Below are 25,709 nucleotides of genomic sequence, written 5' to 3'. Positions count from 1 at the left end.
AGCTATATTGTGTGCAAGTAAAAAGAGCTCTATAGTAGTATTAGGCCAATGATATGAATTATATGGAGGGTGTACTGCTTCTGTGTGTTAATGTGTAGGTTTATCTGTGTTCTTATTAACATTTTGTTTTCCAAACCTTTCCCTTGAGACATAAAAAAAAGATGGGAAGGAAGTTTTGTTGGGGAGAGAGGTGAGTTATTGACTAGACTGGTGGGGGTCGGGCGTGTAGGCGGCTCGGGTTGGCTGGGCGATCTGGCTGAAATTTGATATAGAGGATCAAAAGTTGTCTTTGTACTTTATTTGTAGGAGTTGTTCATTTGTTAAGCTATTGGTTAAAGGTGCAACACAATATTGATTATTGAATTATCATGGATCTAGTTCAGTCATATCAATCACTTAAACATATTTAATAATCTCTTACCTAGCTTGATGACTGTGGGCATTTTTGTTTACTTTTTGTTGTTCTAAATAGAGATGGCTAGAAGGGCCATGTTAGGTCCCCCAGACCCCCTGCCAAGTTACGTCCCCCTCTGCAAATAGCACTGATGGCTGATTTAAAAAGTCATAGTCAATTGCTCAATAATATAATAATACTCTTAGCAACAAAATATATATATATATTTTACAATATGTAGAATCTATGAGAATAAAAAGGTCCAGAACGTTTGTGAAACATCACAGCACAGTTGACAAATATATGGCAAATAGAAATCCAAACTGGATGGTGTTCAGGGATAGATGGGAGGGTTTGAGTGGAGCTGAAGGATGGGACTAAAAACAAGCAAAAGATAACTATTGTAAAATATACTGTGTCCGTAAAATGGATATAGTATGTATAAGCTGGAAGTAGAAGTCTAAGTGCTGTTATCCATTAGTTTACTCCAATTAGGGGAGGGATGGTTGGGTTAGGGGTAAATAATAAAGGAAAACATAGTTTTACATATATATAAGTATTTACAAAAATATATAAGGTATATTGGAAATGATGCAGACAATTACATTTATGCAATAATAAAGGTGATCTATCCCTTATTTATTTTTTAATAAATAGATTTAAAAAAAAAAAAAATCCAAAGTTGCCCCCCTGCAAATAGTGATATAATAACCATCATATCTAAGTAAACTTGGAGTCATGGGATGACGTGTGTTACTCCCAATATAACTTTTTGGGAAAGCACGCAGTTTACTAGGCTACAGATTAAATAAATTATGGTTACTGCATTGTTGCGTTAAAAGCTTGCAAGAAAGGCATTTCACTGTACTTGTGCATGTGACATTAAAACTTGAAGATGACATAAATGATTATGAATTTCACAGGGTGGTGAAAGTGCAAGGTGATGAGCTTGATGCTCCTTTCCAATAAATATCGAGGGTCTTATTCAATTTTTCTAGTGACATGATAAATTGATGCTTGGCTGCCATTTAACAAATCTCGCTCCTTTGTCCATAATATTCTCATTATGTAGGCTATAATACATGCACTCTAGCCAACCGTGCTATCTGCGCACACTATCTGCATGCTGTTGGCTAGAGCACACGTGCCAACACCAGAGTGGGCACACACACCAAATAACACACAAAAAAAACATACAATTGAAACCCATTTAACTTGTGTTTTTTAATCGGTACATGGGAATTTAACTCAACATTTACTTGTATGTGTAGGCCCACTATGTCACCACGCACAGCCTTTTATCGGCAACAAGTCCATTTTATGGAAACACATATGTGGTGGGGAAATGCACATGTTTTTATGCGGATTTCAGAATATTCGCACGAAAATCTGTTGCAAATTGGATGGAAATTTAGCTAGTGGGCTTGGAATTATCATAAAGGACTAATGTCATAATTTTGAGGAAGGACATTGCCGGTAATGCGCAACAGTAATTTGCAACACTAGCTAGGTTTCCATCCAATGTGCGACTGATTTTCATGTGAATATTTTTAAATGTGCATAAAATAATATGCACATTTTCCCACAAGAGATGTTTTTTCATAAAACTGACTTATTGCGGGATAAAAGTATGTGCGTGATGACGTAGTGCACATAAAAATCTTTGCATTAAATTCCCATGTACAGAATAAAACATACAAGTTAAATGGGTTTCCATCACATTTCAACTCGACTGATGGTTTAGTAACAAAAACTGTTGCGTTATATAGCAAATGTGCCCACTCTGGATTTGACGAGCGCTCTAGACAACTACTCAACAGTTTTCGGATACAGTGCTGGTAAACTACCTACATTATGAGATTATTATGGATAAGAGGGATAATATTTTTATTTATCAAAGGCAGCCACATCAATCATCATGTCACCAGAATATGACCCTCAATATTTATTGGAAAGGAGCATCAAGCACATCACTTGCACTTTCCTTACTACAGCTGTGACGGAAACAGGACGTTTCGGCACTATTTTATGAATGCCAACAGATAATTTGTTCGTTCATTTGACATCGTGGGATCTTTTTGTGTCAGTAACATTAATTATGCGAGAAATTGGGGTGGAAACGCTTTTATGGGCAAATATTGATATAATAACCATAATATCTAATTAAACTTAGAGTCAAATGATGACCTGTGTGGTCTTCCCACTATTACTTGTTGGGAAAGCATGCCGTTTATTCGGCTACAGATGAAATAATTTATGATGAATTTGACAGGGTGGTGAAAGTGCAAGGTGATCTTGATGCTCCTTTCCAATAAATATTGAGGGTCTTATTCTGGTGACATGCTGATTGATGCTTGACTGCCATTTGACAAATAAAAATATTATTGCTCTTATCCATAATAATCTCATCATGTACTGTAAGACTAGCCACACAGCCTACCTGCACTGTATCTGCAAACTGTTGGCTAGAGCGCACATGGCAAGACCAAAGAGGCACATTTGCTATTTAATATAACAGTTTTTGTGACAAAATATCAGTAGAGCTTAAAATGTGATGGAAAACACTGAACTTTAAAATGCTATTTGGTACATGGAAACTTAAGCAGAGAAAGTACATTTTGTGTGCACTGTGATTACGTACTGTTTTTTTTTAAATCCACAACAAGTCAGTTTTCTGGAATTAAAATATTTTCATGAAAATCTGTTGACAATTGAATGTAAACCTAGCAATTTATGCTATAAATAAACAAGTTTTTTCCTCGATTTGTATTAGGCTAATTATCAACTCATTTTCGAGAAGGCATAATATGCCTTCAGTTCATTGTTAAGGGATCTAATATACCTTACCACCACCAAAACAATCAATATGAATACTCGATCTCTAATTAATTTGGATCTTACTGATGTGGAAATGTTAGTGCATGATTGATTATGTTAGGCTACAATTATCAATATGAATAGGCTATCTGATGTTGATTTAAAACTATTTCCCTAAAATGTATTTTTGGTTAAATCATTTAAAATTCGTTTTAATAGGCCTATATTTTCTTTTACATCAAAAATTCGAAAATAACTTGGGGGAAACTGAGCGCCTTCTTGAAAATGTAAAATGTCAACAATGCTTCAACATTGAATTTAAAACAATGGGATGTTAATTAGGCCTAGGCTATGTTTGTTTTTAGAGGGACAACAATTGATTAAATCGGACGTGGCATTTGCAAAATCGGGCAAAATTCCAAAAAAGCACAACTCTCCAAAAATCACACAGTATCCAAATAACATCTCATGTTTGTTCCATTGATATAATACCAGTAATCCGTGACGGTTACCAGCTCCCACTGTATCAAACTCTTTCAAGACGGTGTGTAAATACATTTTTCAGGGCGCAAACACCGACAGATCTATTAGAGATCAGTCGTTTTCAGACGGTTTAATATTAATTAACTTTATCCTGATTCCTTCAGAAGGCCGCGCAACGAAAAAGAGATTTCGGGCTGCTATTTGTCCGCGCGAGGCCCAGGGTGCCCTTTTGATCATTTCAGTCTCTCCTCGGTGTGCTCCTTCTGATTGGTCGAGGGAGTAAGAAGGGGAACATCTTTAATTAAGTAGATAATCTCTTGTTGGGATGAGAGTGGGTCCGTTTCAGAGCCCCCCTCGGGTGAGTCCCGCATGAGAACCTTGGCATATACAGCCAGTGGAGTTGTGTATGTATGTAGGGTTGGTAGCCTCTCGCCATATCCTCTCTTCTCCTTTAGAGAGCTGCTGAATGTGCATGCCACCTCTATCCTCTCTCGTCTCTTCTGGCAGGATGTTCATGCATTTGGAGGTCTTTTACTGTATCTTAATTTTGATGTCTCACATGACAACGTCTTGCTGCAGCTGGTGAGTTTGAACCATTTTGGATTATTTGTGATTGCCTCATTGATTTGATGCAATCTATGTGATAGGAAGGTCGTTCATGAAATATTGGTACATAGGCCTATTGGAATGTATAAATAATTCCATGATTTATATGTTGAAATGTTTTTCTATTTACTGATCAAATTAAAGTGAGTTTCTGTTCAGTTTTTTTACCTTCCAAAATTGTTTACCAAATGACATCATTTGGTGCAGGACTGGGAAACAGTTAGGCTTCTTGATTTTCCTTTATGGGAATGTAGGCATGGACAATTATTAAATGATTATAATTAAATCTTTTCCTAAAATTCTTGTTTGTTGCATGTTTATTACTCATGAATATACTTTCATCCCACTGTATTTTCTTGAGTTTTTGTGTATGTGACCAGTAACAATGTATTTTGTCAGTATAAATTAATACTTTTATCATAATTAGCGTAGGGCTTTATTTTAGGTATTTTGGATATAACATCCCCAAGAAATGTCACTTTACCAGCATGGTTATGGACCAGCAGGCGGGGGTTTCATTCATATGGGAGACAATGATTTAGATTGATGATGGTTTAGTACCATCTTATTACATTTTATTAAAGATAGTTATCTAATGAGGGAGCAAAGAAATCCCTCCCTTTACTGAAGGACACGGAATTTCTGAGAGTATGCTAATAAATGCTTCAGTACCATGTTATTTAAGATAGCCAATGATGCTATCGTACCATGTTATTAAATGTTATTAAAGATAACTAATGAGAGACTTAAGTGAGGGAGCTGTGGAATTCCTGCCCTGGCTGAAGGACAACTCTTAATTCCCAGAGTTAATAAGCTGTCTCCTCTTCCAGGTCAGTGAATAATTTCCTTATGACTGGACCTAAGGTAAGCCAACATTCTTTTGATCTTCTGGCCAGATCCCTCTTTCCCTTCCCTTCTTCCCTATCTCCAAAAAGAGAGCAAAGACCACCCCTGTAAGGATCTCATATTGCTGTCTGCGAACGTTACTCTCTTTCCCCTCTGTTTCTAAATAGACTGCATTTCTCCAGAATGAGATTGTCATGGGTACATATAAATATAAATATGTCCTTTCATCATTGATTTGTTGTAACAACAGCAAGGGTAGGCCTAATCAGTGTAATGGTGACCTTTTGGGTTTCTATCTATGGCTCTTGACTCTATTAAGGCTGAGAAGTTTTGAATGTCCATGGGCTGAGATAGTAGAGGCATGGAGAGTTATTTGTTCAGTGTGTATAGAGGCAACCTGGTCTTAGAGCAATTATTCTATTCTATATGTAAATCAAAGATGCTCCTTTAGTATGATATGTTACGTTTTGTATGGTATGTATCCATTTGTATACAATTTGTATACAATTCGTATTATATATGTTACGAATTTGCAAAACATACAATATGTTGCGAATTTGCAAAACCTATGATATGTTACGAGTTCTAGCTAGGTGGCTAACATTAGCTAGCTGGCTAATGTTAGCTAGGCTAGGGGTTAGGGGTTAAGGTTAGGGTTAAGTTTAGAAGTTAGGTTAACGCGTTAGGGTTAGGATTAGGGGAAGGGTTAGATAACATGATAAGTAGTTGCAAAATAGCTAAAAACTAGTAAGTAGTTGAAAAGTTGTTAATTACCTAAAATACTAAAGTTGTCCATGATGACTTTCGAACTTGCAACCTTTGGGTCGCTAGACGTTTGCGTTATAGGTCCGACCAACGACCCTACTTTCATTTTTTCCTTAAGTAACCATCTGCCTTATGTAACCATACCAAACGTAACATATCATTCTAATTTGAGTGTCCAAGATTCACATTTACTATGTTGTGTCTAGTCTATGAGACCAGGCTGGCTCTATCAACTCAGGGACCTATAGATCTAGGCTAGGCAGTAGAGGTCCCTAGATTGATAGATCTAGACTAGAGGCAGTAGGATTCCCTGGATTGATAGATCTAGACTAGAGGCAGTAGGATTCCCTGGGTTGATAGATCTAGACTAGACTAGAGGAAGAGAGGCATTAGATAATGTGTGTTGCGTGTGAATAAACTACAGGCAGTAGTGGCAGGGAAGGCAGTACTGGCCTGTGCAGTACTACGATGTGGTGGGTGGTCATCATTAGCCCACCAGACCGCAGTGAGAAGCAGAGAGGTGGTGGCTCAGTCTCTGCACAAGCCACTTGAGACATATCATTCACACAGTCTCAACAAGGACCAGAGAGCTAGGCGAACAAGCCAAGTGGACATAGTGAACTTGTAAAGAATAGGGCTTGGGATTCCAACTCATTCAGGGGTTGTGAAACAGGTTAAAAAAGTGGAATTAATATTGTATTAAGACTTTTCCCACCGTTGTTAAAAAAAAAAAAAATCTTGTATACACTACGACTTTTAGGGTTATGGAAGTAAATGTCCCTAGAATGTGTTGCTTCCCATGGTCATGATTGAACCTATTCAGTTTTAAGGGACCTGATGATATACTCTGTGTTCCTCAAGGTGTACCTGATTTACTCCAGCAGCGTAGCGGCCGGGGCTCAGAGCGGCATCGAGGAGTGTAAGTATCAGTTTGCCTGGGACCGATGGAACTGCCCTGAGAGAGCCCTGCAGCTGTCCACACACAGAAGCCTCCGCAGCGGTAAGAGCCAATGAATATAGTGTACTATTTTTGACCAGAAGATATGTAGGACACTAAATGTTCAAAAGTAATGTAGTACTGTATATGCTGACTCATTTGATCTGCCCTTTAATAACAGACCGAAGGATGGCGTTTGTTTGTTTAGTCATTAGATTCATCAGTCAAAAGGATCATTACAGCAAACCAACAGCCGCCATGGTCGCCTCGCCTAAATCAACAGCAATCCCACGGTCGCCCTGGCTAAAACAACACAACCCCACTGTCACCCTGGCTAAATCAACAGCAAGCCCCACGGTCACCCTGGCTAAAACCACAGCAACCCCACTCTCACCCTGGCTAAATCAACAGCAACCCCACAGTCGCCCTGGCTAAAACAACAGCAACCCCACTGTCACCCTGGCTAAATCAACAGCAAGCCCCACTCTCACCCTGGCTAAAACAGCACAACCCCACGGTCGCCCTGGCTGAATCAACAGCAACCCCACGGTCACCCTGGCTAAAACAACACAACCCCACTCTCACCCTGGCTAAAACAACAGCAACCCCACAGTCACCCTGGCTAAAACACTAGCAACTCCAAGGTCACCCTGGTTAAAACAACAGCAACCCCACGGTCACCCTGGCTAAAACAACAGCAACCCCACGGTCACCCTGGCTAAAACAACAGCGACCCCACTCTCACCCTGGCTAAAACAACACAACCCCACTCTCACCCTGGCTAAAACAACAGCAACCCCACAGTCACCCTGGCTAAAACAACACAACCCCACTCTCACCCTGGCTAAAACAACAGCAACCCCACGGTCACCCTGGCTAAAACACTAGCAACTCGACGGTCACCCTGGCTAAAACAACAGCAACCCCACAGTCACCCTGGCTAAAACAACAGCAACCCCACTGTCACCCTGGCTAAAACAACAGCAACCCCACGGTCACCCTGGCTAAAACAACACAACCCCACGGTCACCCTGGCTAAAACAACACAACCCCACTCTCACCCTGGCTAAAACAACAGCAACCCCACGGTCACCCTGGCTAAAACACTAGCAACTCCACGGTCACCCTGGCTAAAACAACAGCAACCCCACAGTCACCCTGGCTAAAACAACAGCAACCCAACGGTCACCCTGGCTAAAACAACAGCAACCCCACTGTCACCCTGGCTAAAACAACACAACCCCACTGTCACCCTGGCTAAAACTACAGCAACCCCACAGTCACCCTGGCTAAAACAACAGCAACCCAACGGTCACCCTGGCTAAAACAACAGCAACCCCACTGTCACCCTGGCTAAAACAACACAACCCCACTGTCACCCTGGCTAAAACTACAGCAACCCCACGGCCACCCTGGCTAAAACAACACAACCCCACTGTCACCCTGGCTAAATCAACAGCAACTCCACGGTCACCCTGGCTAAAACAACAGCAACCCCATGGTCACCCTGGCTAAAACTACAGCAACTCCACGGTCACCCTGGCTAAAACAACAGCAACCCCACGGTCACCCTGGCTAAAAGTACAGCAACCCCACGGTCACCCTGGCTAAAACAACAGCAACCCCACGGTCACCCTGGCTAAAACAACACAACCCCACGGTCACCCTGGCTAAAACTACAGCAACCCCACGGTCACCCTGGCTAAAACAACAGCAACCCCATGGTCACCCTGGCTAAAACTACAGCAACTCCACGGTCACCCTGGCTAAAACAACACAACCCCACTGTCACCCTGGCTAAAACAACACAACCCCACGGTCACCCTGGCTAAAACAACACAACCCCACTGTCACCCTGGCTAAAACAACACAACCCCACGGTCACCCTGGCTAAAACAACACAACCCCACGGTCACCCTGGCTAAAAACACCCAACCCCACTCTCACCCTGGCTAAAACAAAAGCAACCCCACAGTCACCCTGGCTAAAACACTAGCAACTCCACGGTCACCCTGGCTAAAACAACAGCAACCCCACAGTCACCCTGGCTAAAACAACAGCAACCCCGCTGTCACCCTGGCTAAAACAACAGCAACCCCACTGTCACCCTGGCTAAAACAACAGCAACCCCATGGTCACCCTGGCTAAAACAACAGCAACCCCGCTGTCACCCTGGCTAAAACAACAGCAACTCCACGGTCACCCTGGCTAAAACAACAGCAACCCCACAGTCACCCTGGCTAAAACACTAGCAACTCCACGGTCACCCTGGCTAAAACAACAGCAACCCCACGGTCACCCTGGCTAAAACAGCACAACCCCACGGTCACCCTGGCTAAAACAACAGCAACCCCACTGTCACCCTGGCTAAAAGTACAGCAACCCCACGGTCACCCTGGCTAAAACAACACAACCCCACGGTCACCCTGGCTAAAACAACACAACCCCACTCTCCCCCTGGCTAAAACAACAGCAACCCCACAGTCACCCTGGCTAAAACAACAGCAACCCCACGGTCACCCTGGCTAAAACAACAGCAACCCCACTGTCACCCTGGCTAAAACAACACAACCCCACTGTCACCCTGGCTAAAACTACAGCAACCCCACGGCCACCCTGGCTAAAACAACACAACCCCACTGTCACCCTGGCTAAAACAACAGCAACTCCACTGTCACCCTGGCTAAAACAACAGCAACCCCACTGTCACCCTGGCTAAAACAACAGCAACCCCACGGTCACCCTGGCTAAAACTACAGCAACTCCACGGTCACCCTGGCTAAAACTACAGCAACCCCACGGTCACCCTGGCTAAAACTACAGCAACTCCACGGTCACCCTGGCTAAAACTACAGCAACTCCACGGTCACCCTGGCTAAAACAACAGCAACCCCATGGTCACCCTGGCTAAAACTACAGCAACTCCACGGTCACCCTGGCTAAAACAACAGCAACCCCATGGTCACCCTGGCTAAAACTACAGCAACCCCACGGTCACCCTGGCTAAAACAACACAACCCCACGGTCACCCTGGCTAAAACTACAGCAACCCCACGGCCACCCTGGCTAAAACAACACAACCCCACTGTCACCCTGGCTAAAACAACAGCAACTCCACTGTCACCCTGGCTAAAACAACAGCAACCCCACTGTCACCCTGGCTAAAACAACAGCAACCCCACTGTCACCCTGGCTAAAACTACAGCAACTCCACGGTCACCCTGGCTAAAACTACAGCAACCCCACGGTCACCCCGGCTAAAACTACAGCAACTCCACGGTCACCCCGGCTAAAACTACAGCAACTCCACGGTCACCCTGGCTAAAACAACAGCAACCCCATGGTCACCCTGGCTAAAACTACAGCAACTCCACGGTCACCCTGGCTAAAACAACAGCAACCCCATGGTCACCCTGGCTAAAACTACAGCAACCCCACGGTCACCCTGGCTAAAACAACAGCAACCCCACGGTCACCCTGGCTAAAACAACACAACCCCACGGTCACCCTGGCTAAAACAACAGCAACCCCACGGTCACCCTGGCTAAAACAACACAACCCCACGGTCACCCTGGCTAAAACTACAGCAACTCCACGGTCACCCTGGCTAAAACAACAGCAACTCCACGGTCACCCTGGCTAAAACAACAGCAACCCCACGGTCACCCTGGCTAAAACAACAGCAACCCCACGGTCACCCTGGCTAAAACAACACAACCCCACGGTCACCCTGGCTAAAACAACAGCAACCCCACGGTCACCCTGGCTAAAACAACAGCAACCCCACGGTCACCCTGGCTAAAACAACAGCAACCCCACGGTCACCCTGGCTAAAACAACAGCAACCCCACGGTCACCCTGGCTAAAACAACAGCAACCCCACGGTCACCCTGGCTAAAACAACACAACCCCGCTGTCACCCTGGCTAAAACAACAGCAACCCCACGGTCACCCTGGCTAAAACAAAAAGCAACCCCACGGTCACCCTGGCTAAAACAACAGCAACCCCACGGTCACCCTGGCTAAAACAAAAAGCAACCCCACGGTCACCCTGGCTAAAACAACAGCAACCCCACGGTCACCCTGGCTAAAACAACAGCAACCCCACGGTCACCCTGGCTAAAACAACACAACCCCACAGTCACCCTGGCTAAAACTACAGCAACCCCACGGTCACCCTGGCTAAAACTACAGCAACCCCACGGTCACCCTGGCTAAAACAACAGCAACCCCACGGTCGCCCTGGCTAAAACAACAGCAACCCCACGGTCAACCTGGCTAAAACAACACAACCCCACGGTCACCCTGGCTAAAACTATGCTACAAATCCAATTCACAACATCCTACTGAGCCACCCATCAACAGGACACTGCTCAGGGGCCTTGCGAAAATATGGCACGCCAATGGCAATTAGAACCAATGTGTTAATTAACAGGAGAGATAGGAGATAAAGGATACTGTTGAGTGAGAGGCGTTGAAATAGAATCCCCACTCTGAAGATAATGACTAGAGGAGAGGAATGACCTCTTCAGGAGAAGGTATTCCTGAGTGCATTTAAAATGTCTCTCTCACACACAGCGAACAGAGAGACAGCGTTTGTCCTTGCCATCAGTTCAGTAATCATTACTGCTATAATGTCATATAATATTATATATAATATTTGTTTTTTGTCCACACCGAACTGAGAGACAGCGTTGGTCCTTGCCATCAGTTCAGTAATCATTGCTACTAAATCAAATATCATTTACATAACAATAACGAGGCTATATACAGTGGGTACCGAGTCAATGTGCAAGGGTACAGGTTAGTCGAGGTCATTTGTAAAGTGACTATGATATAATAATATATTATGTTATATATAATATATGTTTTTTTCCACAGCGAACAGGGAGACAGCATTTGTCCATGCCATCAGTTCAGCAGGGGTCATGTACACTCTGACGAGGAACTGCAGTCTGGGGGACTTTGACAACTGTGCCTGTGATGACACCAGGAACGGACAAAGGGGTAAGAGAAGATTTAAAAATCCACACACAGATCATTACAAGACTTGCATAGATGAAACAGCTGTGTACACATTGTGTTGTATTCACGCTGTGTTGTATTCACGCTGCGTTGTATTCACACTGTGTTGTATTCACAATGTTTTGTATTCATGCAATGTGATTCGGTTGTAGGCAAAACAACAAAACAGGTAGTTTTTCAAGTACCTTGGAAATAATACCCTTCCATGTTTTTTCATCACAAATGGTGAGCCATTCTCTCATACAGACAAACTGATGTCTCCTGCTTGTGTCCCCAGGGGGTACAGGCTGGCAGTGGGGGGGCTGCAGTGACAACGTGGGGTTCGGTGAGGCCATCTCCAAGCAGTTTGTTGACACGCTGGAGACAGGCCAGGATGCACGGGCCGCCATGAACCTCCACAACAACGAGGCTGGACGCAAGGTACAGTATTTAGTTAACTTTACTTTAACTTTACACCTTGGTGATGGAAGGGGTAAGTTATCCCTCAATACCATACAATTTAAAAAACTTTGATGATATAGTGAAATATTATCATGATTCCAGATAGATTTAGAGCTTGGTTTTCTGGTTGTTCTGAAACCCCAGATCATGTTGAGATTGAATCAGTGCAATTGCCATAGGAGGGAGCTCTTGTAGTTCAAGGTGGAGGGTCAGATATTTGAGTTTCCCACTCAACCCCCAACTGACCGACTGCTCAATGTAAAGTACCTTTAGAATCATTTCTTTCTTTCTCAGTCTGCTCATTGAGTATTACAGCATACAGCAAGCATACCACCCAAGCATCCCTTTCACGTCCCCATAAGTGAGGTGCCACTTGTCCTCCAATAACCACAGTGTGTTCGCTGTACCACAAGGGCCTGTTTACCAGTCAATGAATGTCCTTTATTATGACAAGTCTTAAGTTTCAGAATCTCAGGATCACTGATGCTAGTTCTTAATTAGAGTATCCCATGGTGCCACACACTGCAGACCAGGGCCAGTATTATGCCTGCCCGCTTTCTTTAAGTAGTTTTTAGTTTTTAGTTTTATTCTTGCAATAAGCATCCAACATTTATTCTGTTGGTCTTTGTGTGGTCCCTAAGGAGTCCTTAGTCAGGGACGGAGGACCACAAGCGAGAGGCTGGAGTAGTCTTTGTTTACCCTACCTAGGAGCCCTCCTGTTGGGGCCTCGTTGCCCCTCCGAGCCCCACGGCACCTGGAGCATCATTGTAACAAAAAGAAATTCACCCTTTTTTCATTTTGCCACTCAATAGACTCTCCGTAGACTCTTCATTGGGTGTATTCATGGCAGAAAACATGTTGACAATGGCTTTGCCTAATAAATACTCCTCTCATTCCAGGAGGGACAGTCAGTGTCTCAATGTGAAACTTTGATTCGGCACTCACCTCGCGAGAAAGCTCCCCCCCCCCCCCCGAAAATAAATGTTCCTTTTCAACCGACATCTGTTGACATCTGTGTCGGGGTGAAGTCAGGAAATATTGAGGGGGACCACAAAAACTCCAGCATGAACCTTGAACCTAACCTTTCTCCCTTAGTAAATACATCGTCTTTTTGTCAAATGGGAAGGCTTGAGTGTGCAATGGGTTCATTTGACAACACATCAATCAAGAGCCAATGGTCTTCACATTACACAACTGATTCTTTAAAACAAATTCATACTCAGCCACATATACTTACACAACTGATTTCCTGAGACCAAATCAGACAATGTTGCCACGTCCCCATCTTAAAAAGAAGTCTGAGTAATTATACATTTTTCTACACTCCTGTTTCACCTGGTATTTGCCTGGTATTTACATAATAATTAAATGGCAACAACAGATTCTGTCTGGAGTTTACACAGTATTTACTTCATTTCTGTAATTTTCATGTTATTATTCCTAGTTCACAACAAATCATCCTTCACTCATGCTGCCAAACATACCCTCGTAAAACTGACCATCCTACCGAGCCTCGACTTCGGCGATGTCATTTACAAAATAGCCTCCAATACCCTACTCAATAAATTGGATGCAGTCTACCACAGTGCCATCCGTTTTGTCACCAAAGCCCCATATACTACCCACCACTGCGACCTGTACGCTCTCGTTGGCTGGCCCTCGCTTCATACTCGTCGCCAAACCCACTGACTCCAGGTCATCTACAAGACCATGCTAGGTAAAGTCCCCCATTATCTTAGCTCGCTGGTCACCATAGCAGCACCCACCTGTAGCACGCGCTCCAGCAGGTATATCTCTCTGGTCACCCCCAAAACCAATTCTTCCTTTGGCCGCCTCTCCTTCCAGTTCTCTGCTGCCAATGGAATGATTGGAATGAACTACAAAATCTCTGAAACTGGAAACACTTATCTCCCTCACTAGCTTTAAGCACCAGCTGTCAGAGCAGCTCACAGATTACTGCACCTGTACATAGCCCATCTATAATTTAGCCCAAACAACTACCACTTCCCCTACTGTATTTATTTATTTATTTTGCTCCTTTGCACCCCATTATTTCTATCTCTACTTTGCACATTCTTCCACTGCAAATCTACCATTCCAGTGTTTTACTTGCTATATTGTATTTACTTCGCCACCATGGCCTTTTTTGCCTTTACCTCCCTTATCTCACCTCATTTGCTCACATTGTATATAGACTTATTTTTCTACTGTATTATTGACTGTATGTTTGTTTTACTCCATGTGTAACTCTGTGTTGTTGTATGTGTCGAACTGCTTTGCTTTATCTTGACCAGGTCGCAATTGTAAATGAGAACTTGTTCTCAACTTGCCTACCTGGTTAAATAAAGGTGAAAAAAAAAATGTAATTACCATTTTTTCCAAGTGAATCACAGACTGTAGAAAAGCTTAACCAAAGACTCTCTCGCTCCCTCCCTCTCTCCCCCCCCCTGCTTTCCTTCCTTCCTTCCTTCCTTAATTCCTTCCTTCCTTCCTTCCTTCCTTCCTTCCTTCCTCAACCCCTCCCTCCACTCCTTCCCTTTCCTCTCCTTCCCAGGCAGTGAAAGGGACTATGCAGAAGACGTGTAAGTGCCATGGCGTCTCTGGGTCCTGCGCCACACAGACCTGCTGGTTACAGCTCCCAGATTTCAGGGAGGTGGGAAACTATCTGAAGGAGAAGTACCACCGAGCACTGAAGGTACAGTATATATTGTTTATATTAAACAATAATGTTTATAAGCACTCTAAAGACACCACATAAAATTAATTCTATCATTCATTAATTTATTCTTTCATTCAAGGTGGACCTGCTCCGGGGGGCCGGGAACAGTGCAGCCAGTCGAGGTGCCATTGCTGAGACCTTCAGCTCCATCTCTCGTAAAGAACTGGTCCACTTAGAGGACTCCCCAGACTACTGCCTGGAGAACCGTACCCTGGGCCTGCCTGGCACAGAGGGCAGAGAGTGCCTGAAGAAGGGCAAGAGCCTAAATAAGTGGGAGAAGCGTAGCTGCAAGAGGCTGTGCGGGGAGTGTGGTTTAGCTGTGGAGGAGAGGAAGGCGGAGCTGGTGTCGAGTTGCAATTGCAAGTTCCACTGGTGCTGCGCGGTAAAGTGCGAGCAGTGCCGCAAGACAGTGACCAAGTACTTCTGCGTGAAGAATGGGGGGCAGAGGGGGAAGAACGAGAGCGGCGGAAGCCGTAGGAAGAACCTGAGGCTGAAGAAGAAGCACTGAGCGGCATCCATCTTCCTCACCATCATCATCATCATCACTGCCACATGCCATGCCTTCTCACAAGCGGATTTTCACAGACCTCTGTGCACCGAAACTGTGCCCCTCTCAAACATTTCTACAACACACTTTTGTTCTAAAGACATAATTGAAAATGTATTTATTGAGTAAGACTAGTATTGTTATTATCCTAATCAAACATTTAATAGTGGGGGAGTAAATGTGTAAAAAAAACATGTTGATAAAACTACATGATAGAAAAAGATGGGTAACTATTACTTGTCTAGAACTGATGGTATACATATATTTAACAGTATATATATGTATATCTTTCCCCCCCCAATTATATATATCATTAGAAGTCATTGGGCATATAAAGCATGTTACATACGGCCGCACTGAATAATCTCCTTCATATTTGATAGCTTGAACAACTCTTCCTAAATGGTCAGTCCACGGCATACCTTAACAACATCTTATTTATTGTCATAAGTACCACCAATGAGCTATGCCATTTCTGATTGGTCAGTTTATCAGACATTCCTTCCTGTCATGATAACAACTCCAACCCAAGCTCTCTCTACGCGTGGCAGTACCTGAGCTCAAAGCATCCCAGTAGTTTGTCAAGCATGTATCACAACAGATATTGAGATTATACTGTATGTTTGAAAAAAGAAGAAGAGACTTCGGGGCACATTCCACTCATCCACTTCCCTACAATGACCAGCCCTCCCCAGCCCTGACCAACCCTGACCAGCCCTCCCCAGCCCTGACCAGCCTTCCCCTCCCCTCCCTTCCCAGCCCGGCCTTAAGGATGTATTTAATTGTAAATAAAATGCACTTTGTTCTGTATATTGTTAATTTATTGCACATTTTTCCCAAGTTGTTGCTTTATTGTTGATATTTTCTTTAAAACTTTTGTAATTAAAAAAGTATAATCTACAACCCCCTATTATATTAATTTATTGAGCATGCCCATCACCCATTTCACATCCATTAATTTCAGAAGTGTTTAAATCGAATGCATGATTATTTCTTATATTCCCCCTGTGTGACATAAAAATCACCAATGTTCAGCAGTGGTAGGCTACAACACAACCTGTGTCTTGTTACATTGTTCACTTGGGGATCTGATAACCCTCTGGGACAAATTAACAACAACAGAAAACTTTTCATTGGACTCTTCCTTCACGCCTTTCTCAATTACGCCTTGACAAATATCTCCTATTTATTTCTGCCCCTCGTACGTGTAATCCTCAAAGAGCCTCTCCTAACGCCCTGGAGCTCAGAACTTTCTTTACAGTTTAATACTAGTTTAATTAACTTTGTCCAGACAGAGTGCATGGTGGGGGGGGGGAAACACGAAGAAGCCAGACAAGTTGCCCTTAAAAATCCTTAAAATCACCCACCCCGCCTCTAATTTTGTATGCTAATCTCCTTTTCACTCTACCCCTCCTTAGGAGTGAGTGGTGAGTTCGGACAAAAACTGTTAGGAAAACATGGTGGAGTTGCCTTCCTTCTCCGAGAACTCGCCAGTGGCTTCCTGCTGGCTGTTTCATTCCTGGGCCCCCTCAGCCTCCTCGGTTCACCTACCTTTCTCTACTCTAGGGCCTTCCTTTGCTTAATTTAACAATGAGCGTCGAGCTAATCAGCCCTCTCGGAAATGCGCCACTGCCGAGCCACTTAATCCCCTCTCCTCTTCCACTGGCTCAATGGACTGCCGCCTTCAAAAGGGCTTTGGGAAAAGGTTTTGCACGGATTCACACTGTTCCCTCAATACAAGTTAGTTCAAGTATTGTGCCCACAACAAGTGGGTTTGATAAACAAATTGCCAGGGTGGATACCCACCCACCACCCCACCTGTGGTAGCCTAAAGAGGGTGCCAGGGCTGGGGGAAGACGGTAGTGCATGGCAGCCCGACAAGGCCCTCCAGACGAGATGGGACCTGAAAGAGGAGATTAGGAGCCCCTATTGAGAGTAGGGGCAGTTCATTTCTGCACCCTCGTCTTTCTGTCCAATAAAGTGTCAAGGAAACACCTTGTTGACATATTTTTTACGAAATAATGATCAGAAACTCAGAGACAGAACACACCCCTCATTAAATGAGCCCTGTTGGCTGGATGGAGCTAGGGGGTGGCATGCCCAGCAGAGCAATTCTCTGTAATCACTCATCTGTGCGCATATAACAAGAATATTTGTGCAAGTCTCCCATTGACATCAATACATGAAGGTAGGATTGGCCCTCTAAAGAGTCACCATAAATGTTATGCTGAGGTCCAGTACAAGATCTGCATTGTGTTCATTAGGGCACTCAACAGAACATTTTGTAAATAGGTTGTGTTTGTTAGGGTATGCAGTGGACAAAGTTTCAAACGTTTTGCAACCGAAAATTAAACTGAACCTTTCTTTATGGAAAAGTCCATGTAGTCCCTCCCTGTTTCAGTCCGGTTTCTTCCGTTTGGTGCCTAATGAACCCGGCCCTGCTGACAGAGACACTGCCTGTAGGAGTGGAACTGTGGGAAGAATGAAAACCCCACACAGCAGCCGACCCAACCGAACACTTTGAGTTGGTTAATACCCAGACCGTCAGACCTCCTGTGACACCATCTACCCCGGTCAGTCACAAGCGATTGCGCTCGGGGGGAAAGATGAAAGAGAAGTGATTTAAAACAGTGGACTAATCCCGTTCTGTTGGTGCAACCAAGGCGAATCTGTCAGAAGATAATATCATGCTTAATAATTGAACCTGGGGAGCCTTTCGTTTAGATCCTCCTGGTCTTCAGTTTCACACACACACACACACACACACACACACACACACACACACACACACACACACACACACACATACACGTACGTGCACTGACACAGCTGAGCCAGGAGATGTAAGTTTAGTCGATCATACAGTTATGAAGACTCTGGCTACTTCTGGACTAGGAGCACCTCAGGGTCCTAAAGCCTAAAGCTGTACATAGCACTGCACTGGCTGACCCTCTCAACCTTGCCTCACACTGCACCTAATCACCTAATCACACGGTCAACATCGTCTGTCTACTAATCACCGGTCCTGGCAACCCCCATCACACATACCTGTCAACCCCCATTACGCACACCTGTCAACCCCCATTACTCACACCTGTCAACCCCCATTACTCACACCTGTCAACCCCCATTACTCACACCTGTCAACCCCCATTACTCACACCTGTCAACCCCCATTACTCACACCTGTCAACCCTCATCACTCACACCTGTCAACCCCCATTACTCACACCTGTCAACCCTCATCACTCACACCTGTCAACCCCCATTACACACACCTGTCAACCCCCATTACGCACACCTGTCAACCCTCATCACTCACACCTGTCAACCCCCATTACTCACACCTGTCAACCCCCATTACTCACACCTGTCAACCCCCATTACTCACACCTGTCAACCCCCATTACTCACACCTGTCAACCCCCATTACTCACACCTGTCAACCCCCATTACGCACACCTGTCAACCCCCATTACTCACACCTGTCAACCCCCATTACTCACACGTGTCAACCCCCATTACTCACACGTGTCAACTCCCATTACGCACACTTGTCAAACCCCACTATGCACACCTGTCAGCCCCCATTACACACACCTGTCAACCCCCATTATGCACACCTGTCAACCCCTATTACTCACACCTGTCAACCCTCATTACTCACACCTGTCAACCCCCATTACGCACACCTGTCAACCCCCATTACGCACACCTGTCAATCCCCATTACTCACACCTGTCAACCCCCATTACTCACACCTGTCAACCCCCATTACTCACACCTGTCAACCCGCATTATGCACACCTGTCAACCCCCATTACGCACACCTGTCAACCCCCATCATGAGGCACACCTGGACTCCATCGCTACCCTGATTACTCCACCTTTATCTAGCACATTCTAGCATCACTCTTCAGGCAGTATTGGTTCAGTTTTCATGTCCAGAAGCTTCTCTTGTTTTGTAACTGTCGATGTTCATTATTATTAAACTCACCATCTCCACCTGCTTCCTGACTCTCTGCTTTTACGTTACAATCACATTGATGTCTGGAAGAAATAATGTATGAAGAAATTAAGGAACTTGACGTCAAGCAACGTACAGGTAACTGCCAAAAATAATGGAAACACTGGAGTAAATGAGGGATACAAAGTCTATTGAAAGCAGGTGCTTCCCCACAGGTATGGTTCCTGAGTTAATTGAGCAATTAACATCCCATCATGCTTAGGGCCATGTATAAAAATGCTGGGCAGGTCATTATTTTGGCTACCATGGCAATGCTACCATCCACAGGGAACGAGGGGTCCCTGAATGGTTTGATGATCATGAAAATGATAGAAACCATACTGTATGCCATGACCGTCTCAGTCACCAGATCTCAACGCAATTAAACACTTATTGGAGATTCTGGAGCTGTGCCTGAGACAGCGTTCACCACCATCAACAAAACACAGAATTATGGAATTTATTGTGGAAGAATGGTGTCGCATCCCTCCAATAGAGTTCCAGACACTTGTAGAATCTATGACAAGGTCCATTGAAGCTATTTTGGCGGCTTGTGGTGTCCCAATGCCCTATTAAGACACTTTATGTTGGTTTTTCCTCTATTTTGGCAGTTACCTGTACATGGAAATGCTCTGGGAAACGTTATAATTGTGTGTGGTGTAACTTCAGTTGGGCTATCATACGGCCACGGTTCTCTCTCTCTCTCACACACACACACACACACACACACACACACACACACACACACACACACACACACACACACACACACACACACACACACACACAAAAAAAACCAGTGTGAGACAAGGTTAGGTTCTCACACGAACACCTATGTTTCACATGCAGAATGCAGCGTGCAACACGGTTCACACACAACAGACCTCCCTCCGGAGAGTGAAGCACACTCTGACCTCGGGTGCTGAACTTCCGCCTCCTCTCGTCCAACACTCAGAGGGGTTAGGGGGGGGGGGGGGGGGGGGGCTGGTTCTGCCAGGTCCAGTTTGCTCTGAGGCATGAGCCTGAGGTGGAGGAGAGGCAGAGATGACACTGAAGAGGGAGAGATTAAAGATCCACTCTCTCTCAATTCCCGGAGGGTCAATAGATTCTGCAGTTCTGGTGGCACTGGAAGCAGATTGACACTGGCAGATTGAAAGCAGAGCCAGAGATGTCAAGGGATTGGCAAACTGTCTTCAATTATGGTTTCAAACATTCCATGACAATATAATTTTATTTGCGATTCATTCTAGAATGTGTCTGTCTTGGAACTTCTGCTGGAAATTCCAGTTTGTATGCATGTACTTAAAGACTATAACTATACTTATCTAAAGATGAGTGAACAATCATTCAGTTTGACACATAACAATAATTTAACATTGCTCCGTTAACTTTCCTTTTAAAATGAACCCTTTATACACTGCATACTGCCTGTCTCTTACAGCCGTTGTTTCAATCTCAATCGGAAAAAGAATAACAGACAGATGACAGGAGAAAAATGACAATTTCGCTCAAGTGATGATACAAGGCATGGAAAATAGGACAATTGCATTTAATGCCTCCTGGAATCTCTAACTAATAGGATTGTAGGCTTAGTGGATCTGGACACACAACAGCCAGAGGGGCCAGGGTCACTATGGATGAGAGAGAGAGAGCAAAGCCAAATAAAAGAGAGGTCAGGAGACAAGAGACAGAGACCGTCGCAGGATTCCATGAGAAGAATGGTTTAATAACTACTATTGCTATTATATTGTTCTGTTTCTGATCTGCTATTGTTGAGTTGAAGGTACAACAGTAAACCTACCTTCAGTAAAAAGCGTGGTGTGGGGTATCAGCAGGATAGAGATGTGCACCCCTGTCTCAGCACAGCACGGTGGCTAGTCAATCCCTTTACTGTGAGATCTGTGGGGAGAAAGGGAAGAGAATGGGAAGAGAATGGGAAGCGAAGAGGCATGGATCAGATCCGCCCAGAGCAGGAAACATAGAGTATGGGAACACACCAGGAGGCCATCATCAGTCCCGGGGTTGAATGGTGCTAATAGACAGACAATGAAGGAGAAGGAGAAAGAGAACAGAGAGGACAAGCATACCCATAACATGATGCTGCCACCACAATTTTACAACCTTGCATTCACTCCACATTACTGGCCTGCATGACAAGTGAAAAGAAGGAAGCCTATTTTAAAAATACATTTAAAATAATCAATTACTTTTGCAAGAAGGTCCTTAAGTAATACTGCAAGACAACATGGCAAATAAATTAACTTTTTGCCTTAAAATAAAAATGTCAGGTTTGGGTCACATCCAGTGAAACCCTCTGTATTTTCAAGTATTGTGGTGGCAGCATCATGTTATGGGTATGCTTGTCACTGTCAGGGACTGGGGAATTTGTCAGGAGCAAAATAAATACTAAAGGCGCAAAGCTCAGGTAAAAAGTAAGAGGGAAACCTGCCTCAGTCTAACCCTGGGATAGAGTTTTGGGACAATGGGACAATTACACACATTTTAATGCCAAAGACACACCAGAATGGTATTCCAAGAGGCGATGAGGGTTTCTGAGGGGTTCAGTCCTGACTTAAATTTGCTTGAAAATCAGAGACATGGTTTGCATAGTCGATTAAGGCAGCCCCCTGCACCTCTCTGATTCAGAGGGGTTGGGTTAAATGTGAAAGACACATTTCAGTTGAATGCATTCAGTTGAACAACTGACTAGGTATCCCCCTTTCCTTTCCTTTCCTTTCATAATACTGCCTATCAATGATTCCCAACCCAATTTACTGATCTTGAGCAATTTTGTCAAAAACAATGGATTTAATGTTGTCCTAAGAGTTGTGCGGAGTTGGAAGAATCTTATTCAAAATGATTTGCAGCTGCAATTGCTGTAATTGCTGCCCAAAGGTACTTCCACCAAGTTTGGGGTGTGAAGATATACACAATCAAGACATCTTTGTTTTTCCATTTTTATGAATTTATATATATTTTTTAGACTTTTTCTTTCACTTTGAAAATGTGGATCAGTTCACTTTGAAAGTGTAATTTATTCCCTATTAAGAATAAATCTAGGCATTGTAAAAAACTCCAACATCCAAATCAAGGACTGTTCTCCATGCTCCTGTTTGGCAGGCGGTACCAGTGCATCAAGGCTCGGACAAACAGACTCCTAAACAGCTTCTATCCCCTGGACATAAGACTATGAAATGGCTAACAACTACTGCTCTCCCTCTCCCACAGACTATCCACACTGACTCTATGCCCATCCACAGGTCTCTATCCAGTCAGACACAACCTAAGGTCCTGCTACAATTATTATTGATTAGATGTATTACACCATTATGCTGCTGTCCATTGATTATTGATTTCCATTACCATTAGTATTTATATATTTAACCTCTTACTGGTCACGATTACTCCTGTATACATATATATATTACCATACTGTCACGATCGTGTGGAGGATTGACGGACCAAAACGCAGCTTTAGGAAAATAAGCCATCTCCTTTTTATTTATGAAGAAGGCAAACGAAACAAAAACACTTAAACACTAAACAAAACAAGAAAACGATCGTGAAGCTAAACAACGATGTGCACACACTGGCTACAAACGTATCACATAGACAACTACTCACATCGAATGAAAGCCTATGGCTACCCTAAATAAGGCTCCCAATCAGAGACAACCGAAATCAGCTGTCTCTAATTGGGAACTCATTCAGGTAACCATAGACTCTCCTAGATAACTAAACATACATAGACAACGCTAGACATCTGAACTCAACACAAACCCATATACTACACCCAATAACCCCTTTACCATAGAAACACCCAAAACCAACAAAACACAAACATTCCCCATGTCACACCCTGACCTAACTAAAATAATAAAGAAAACAAAGAATACTAAAGCCAGGGCGTGACATAACCCCCCCCTTAAGGTGCGAACTCCGGGCGCACCATAAACCAGTCTAGGGGAGGGTCTGGGTGGGCTTCCATCCACGGTGGCGGCTCCGGCTCTGGTCGTGGTCCCCACGTCACCACAGTCCCTAACCGCCTCCTTAGCTTCCTCCAAAAGACCCCCCTCCACATTAACCCCATTGCATTAAGGGGCAGTTCTGGACTAAGGGGCAGCTCCGGACTAAGGGGCAGTACCAGGGTAAGGGGCAGTACCAGGGTAAGGGGCAGTACCAGGGTAAGGGGCAGTACCAGGGTAAGGGGCAGCACCAGGATAAGGGGCAGCTCCGGACTGAGGGACTGCAGCTCCGGACTGAGGGACTGCAGCTCCGGACTGAGGGACTGCAGCTCCGGACTGAGGGACTGCAGCTCCGGACTGAGGGACTGCAGCTCCGGACTGAGGGACTGCAGCTCCGGACTGAGGGACTGCAGCTCCGGACTGAGGGACTGCAGCTCCGGACTGAGGGATGGCCCATGGCTGGCTGACGGATCTGGCTGCTCATGGCTAGCTGACGGATCTGGCTGCTCATGGCTGGCTGACGGATCTGGCTGCTCATGGCTGGCTGACGGATCTGGCTGCTCATGGCTGGCTGACGGATCTGGCTGCTCATGGCTGGCTGACGGATCTGGCTGCTCATGGCTGGCTGCCGGATCTGGCTGCTCATGGCTGGCTGCCGGATCTGGCTGCTCATGGCTGGCTGCCGGATCTGGCTGCTCATGGCTAGCTGACGGATCTGGCTGCTCATGGCTGGCTGACGGATCTGGCTGCTCATGGCTGGCTGACGGATCTGGCTGCTCATGGCTGGCTGACGGATCTGGCTGCTCATGGCTGGCTGACGGATCTGGCTGCTCATGGCTGGCTGACGGATCTGGCTGCTCATGGCTGGCTGACGGATCTGGCTGCTCATGGCTGGCTGACGGATCTGGCTGCTCATGGCTGGCTGACGGATCTGGCTGCTCATGTCTGGCTGGCGGCTCTAGCGGCTCCTGTCTGGCTGGCGGCTCTAGCGGCTCCTGTCTGGCTGGCGGCTCTAGCGGCTCCTGTCTGGCTGGCGGCTCTAGCGGCTCCTGTCTGGCTGGCGGCTCTAGCGGCTCCTGTCTGGCTGGCGGCTCTAGCGGCTCCTGTCTGGCTGGCGGCTCTAGCGGCTCCTGTCTGGCTGGCGGCTCTAGCGGCTCCTGTCTGGCTGGCGGCTCTAGCGGCTCCTGTCTGGCTGGCGGCTCTAGCGGCTCCTGTCTGGCTGGCGGCTCTAGCGGCTCCTGTCTGGCTGGCGGCTCTAGCGGCTCCTGTCTGGCTGGCGGCTCTAGCGGCTCCTGTCTGGCTGGCGGCTCTAGCGGCTCCTGTCTGGCTGGCGGCTCTAGCGGCTCCTGTCTGGCTGGCGGCTCTAGCGGCTCCTGTCTGGCTGGCGGCTCTAGCGGCTCCTGTCTGGCTGGCGGCTCTAGCGGCTCCTGTCTGGCTGGCGGCTCTAGCGGCTCCTGTCTGGCTGGCGGCTCCTGTCTGGCTGGCGGCTCTAGCGGCTCCTGTCTGGCTGGCGGCTCTAGCGGCTCCTGTCTGGCTGGCGGCTCTAGCGGCTCCTGTCTGGCTGGCGGCTCTAGCGGCTCCTGTCTGGCTGGCGGCTCTAGCGGCTCCTGTCTGGCTGGCGGCTCTAGCGGCTCCTGTCTGGCTGGCGGCTCTAGCGGCTCCTGTCTGGCTGGCGGCTCTAGCGGCTCCTGTCTGGCTGGCGGCTCTAGCGGCTCCTGTCTGGCTGGCGGCTCTAGCGGCTCCTGTCTGGCTGGCGGCTCTAGCGGCTCCTGGCAGACGGGCGGCTCAGCAGGCTCATGGCAGACGGGCGGCTCAGCAGGCTCATGGCAGACGGGCGGCTCAGATGGCGCTGGGGAGACGGATGGCTCAGATGGCGCTGGGGAGACGGATGGCTCAGATGGCGCTGGGGAGACGGATGGCTCAGATGGCGCTGGGGAGACGGGCAGTTCAGTCATCGCTGTGCAGACGGCAGACTCCTGCCGGCTGAGGCGCACTGTAGGCCTGGTGCGTGGTGCCGGGACTGGTGGCACCGGGCTGGGGACACGCATCTCAGGGCTAGTGCGGGGAGCAGCAACAGGACGCACAGGACTCTGGGGACACACAGGAGGCTTGGTGCGTGGTTTAGGCACTGGTGGTAAAGGGCTGGAGACACGCACCA

The 25,709-nt window shown here is 45.8% G+C and overlaps 1 protein-coding gene across 1 annotated transcript; it reads left to right on the top strand.

The window, feature by feature from the left end:
• Nucleotides 1-4,058: 4,058 nt before the first annotated feature.
• Nucleotides 4,059-16,415, top strand: LOC129836508 (protein Wnt-8b-like). Its single transcript, XM_055902794.1, has 7 exons — nt 4,059-4,276; nt 5,131-5,164; nt 6,773-6,911; nt 11,730-11,855; nt 12,151-12,293; nt 14,869-15,009; nt 15,113-16,415. The coding sequence occupies exons 1-7, from the start codon at nt 4,161-4,163 to the stop codon at nt 15,539-15,541; spliced, it is 1,128 nt and encodes a 375-aa protein (XP_055758769.1). The 5' UTR covers nt 4,059-4,160; the 3' UTR covers nt 15,542-16,415.
• Nucleotides 16,416-25,709: the final 9,294 nt, after the last annotated feature.

The sequence above is a fragment of the Salvelinus fontinalis genome, chromosome 37 (genome assembly GCF_029448725.1).
Source record: "Salvelinus fontinalis isolate EN_2023a chromosome 37, ASM2944872v1, whole genome shotgun sequence".
Classification (NCBI taxonomy): Eukaryota; Metazoa; Chordata; class Actinopteri; order Salmoniformes; family Salmonidae; genus Salvelinus; species Salvelinus fontinalis.
Note: the sequence above shows the minus strand (reverse complement) of the source record. Positions and strands in the feature narration are given on the sequence as shown.

Excerpts from the sequence above, each read along its gene's own strand:
- LOC129836508 (XM_055902794.1), top strand. The coding sequence starts at position 4,161 with ATGTGCATGCCACCTCTATCCTCTCTCGTCTCTTCTGGCAGGATGTTC. Across the intron at positions 12,294-14,868 it reads ACAACGAGGCTGGACGCAAG|GCAGTGAAAGGGACTATGCA; the intron begins GTACAGTATTTA and ends TCTCCTTCCCAG. Across the intron at positions 15,010-15,112 it reads AGTACCACCGAGCACTGAAG|GTGGACCTGCTCCGGGGGGC; the intron begins GTACAGTATATA and ends CTTTCATTCAAG.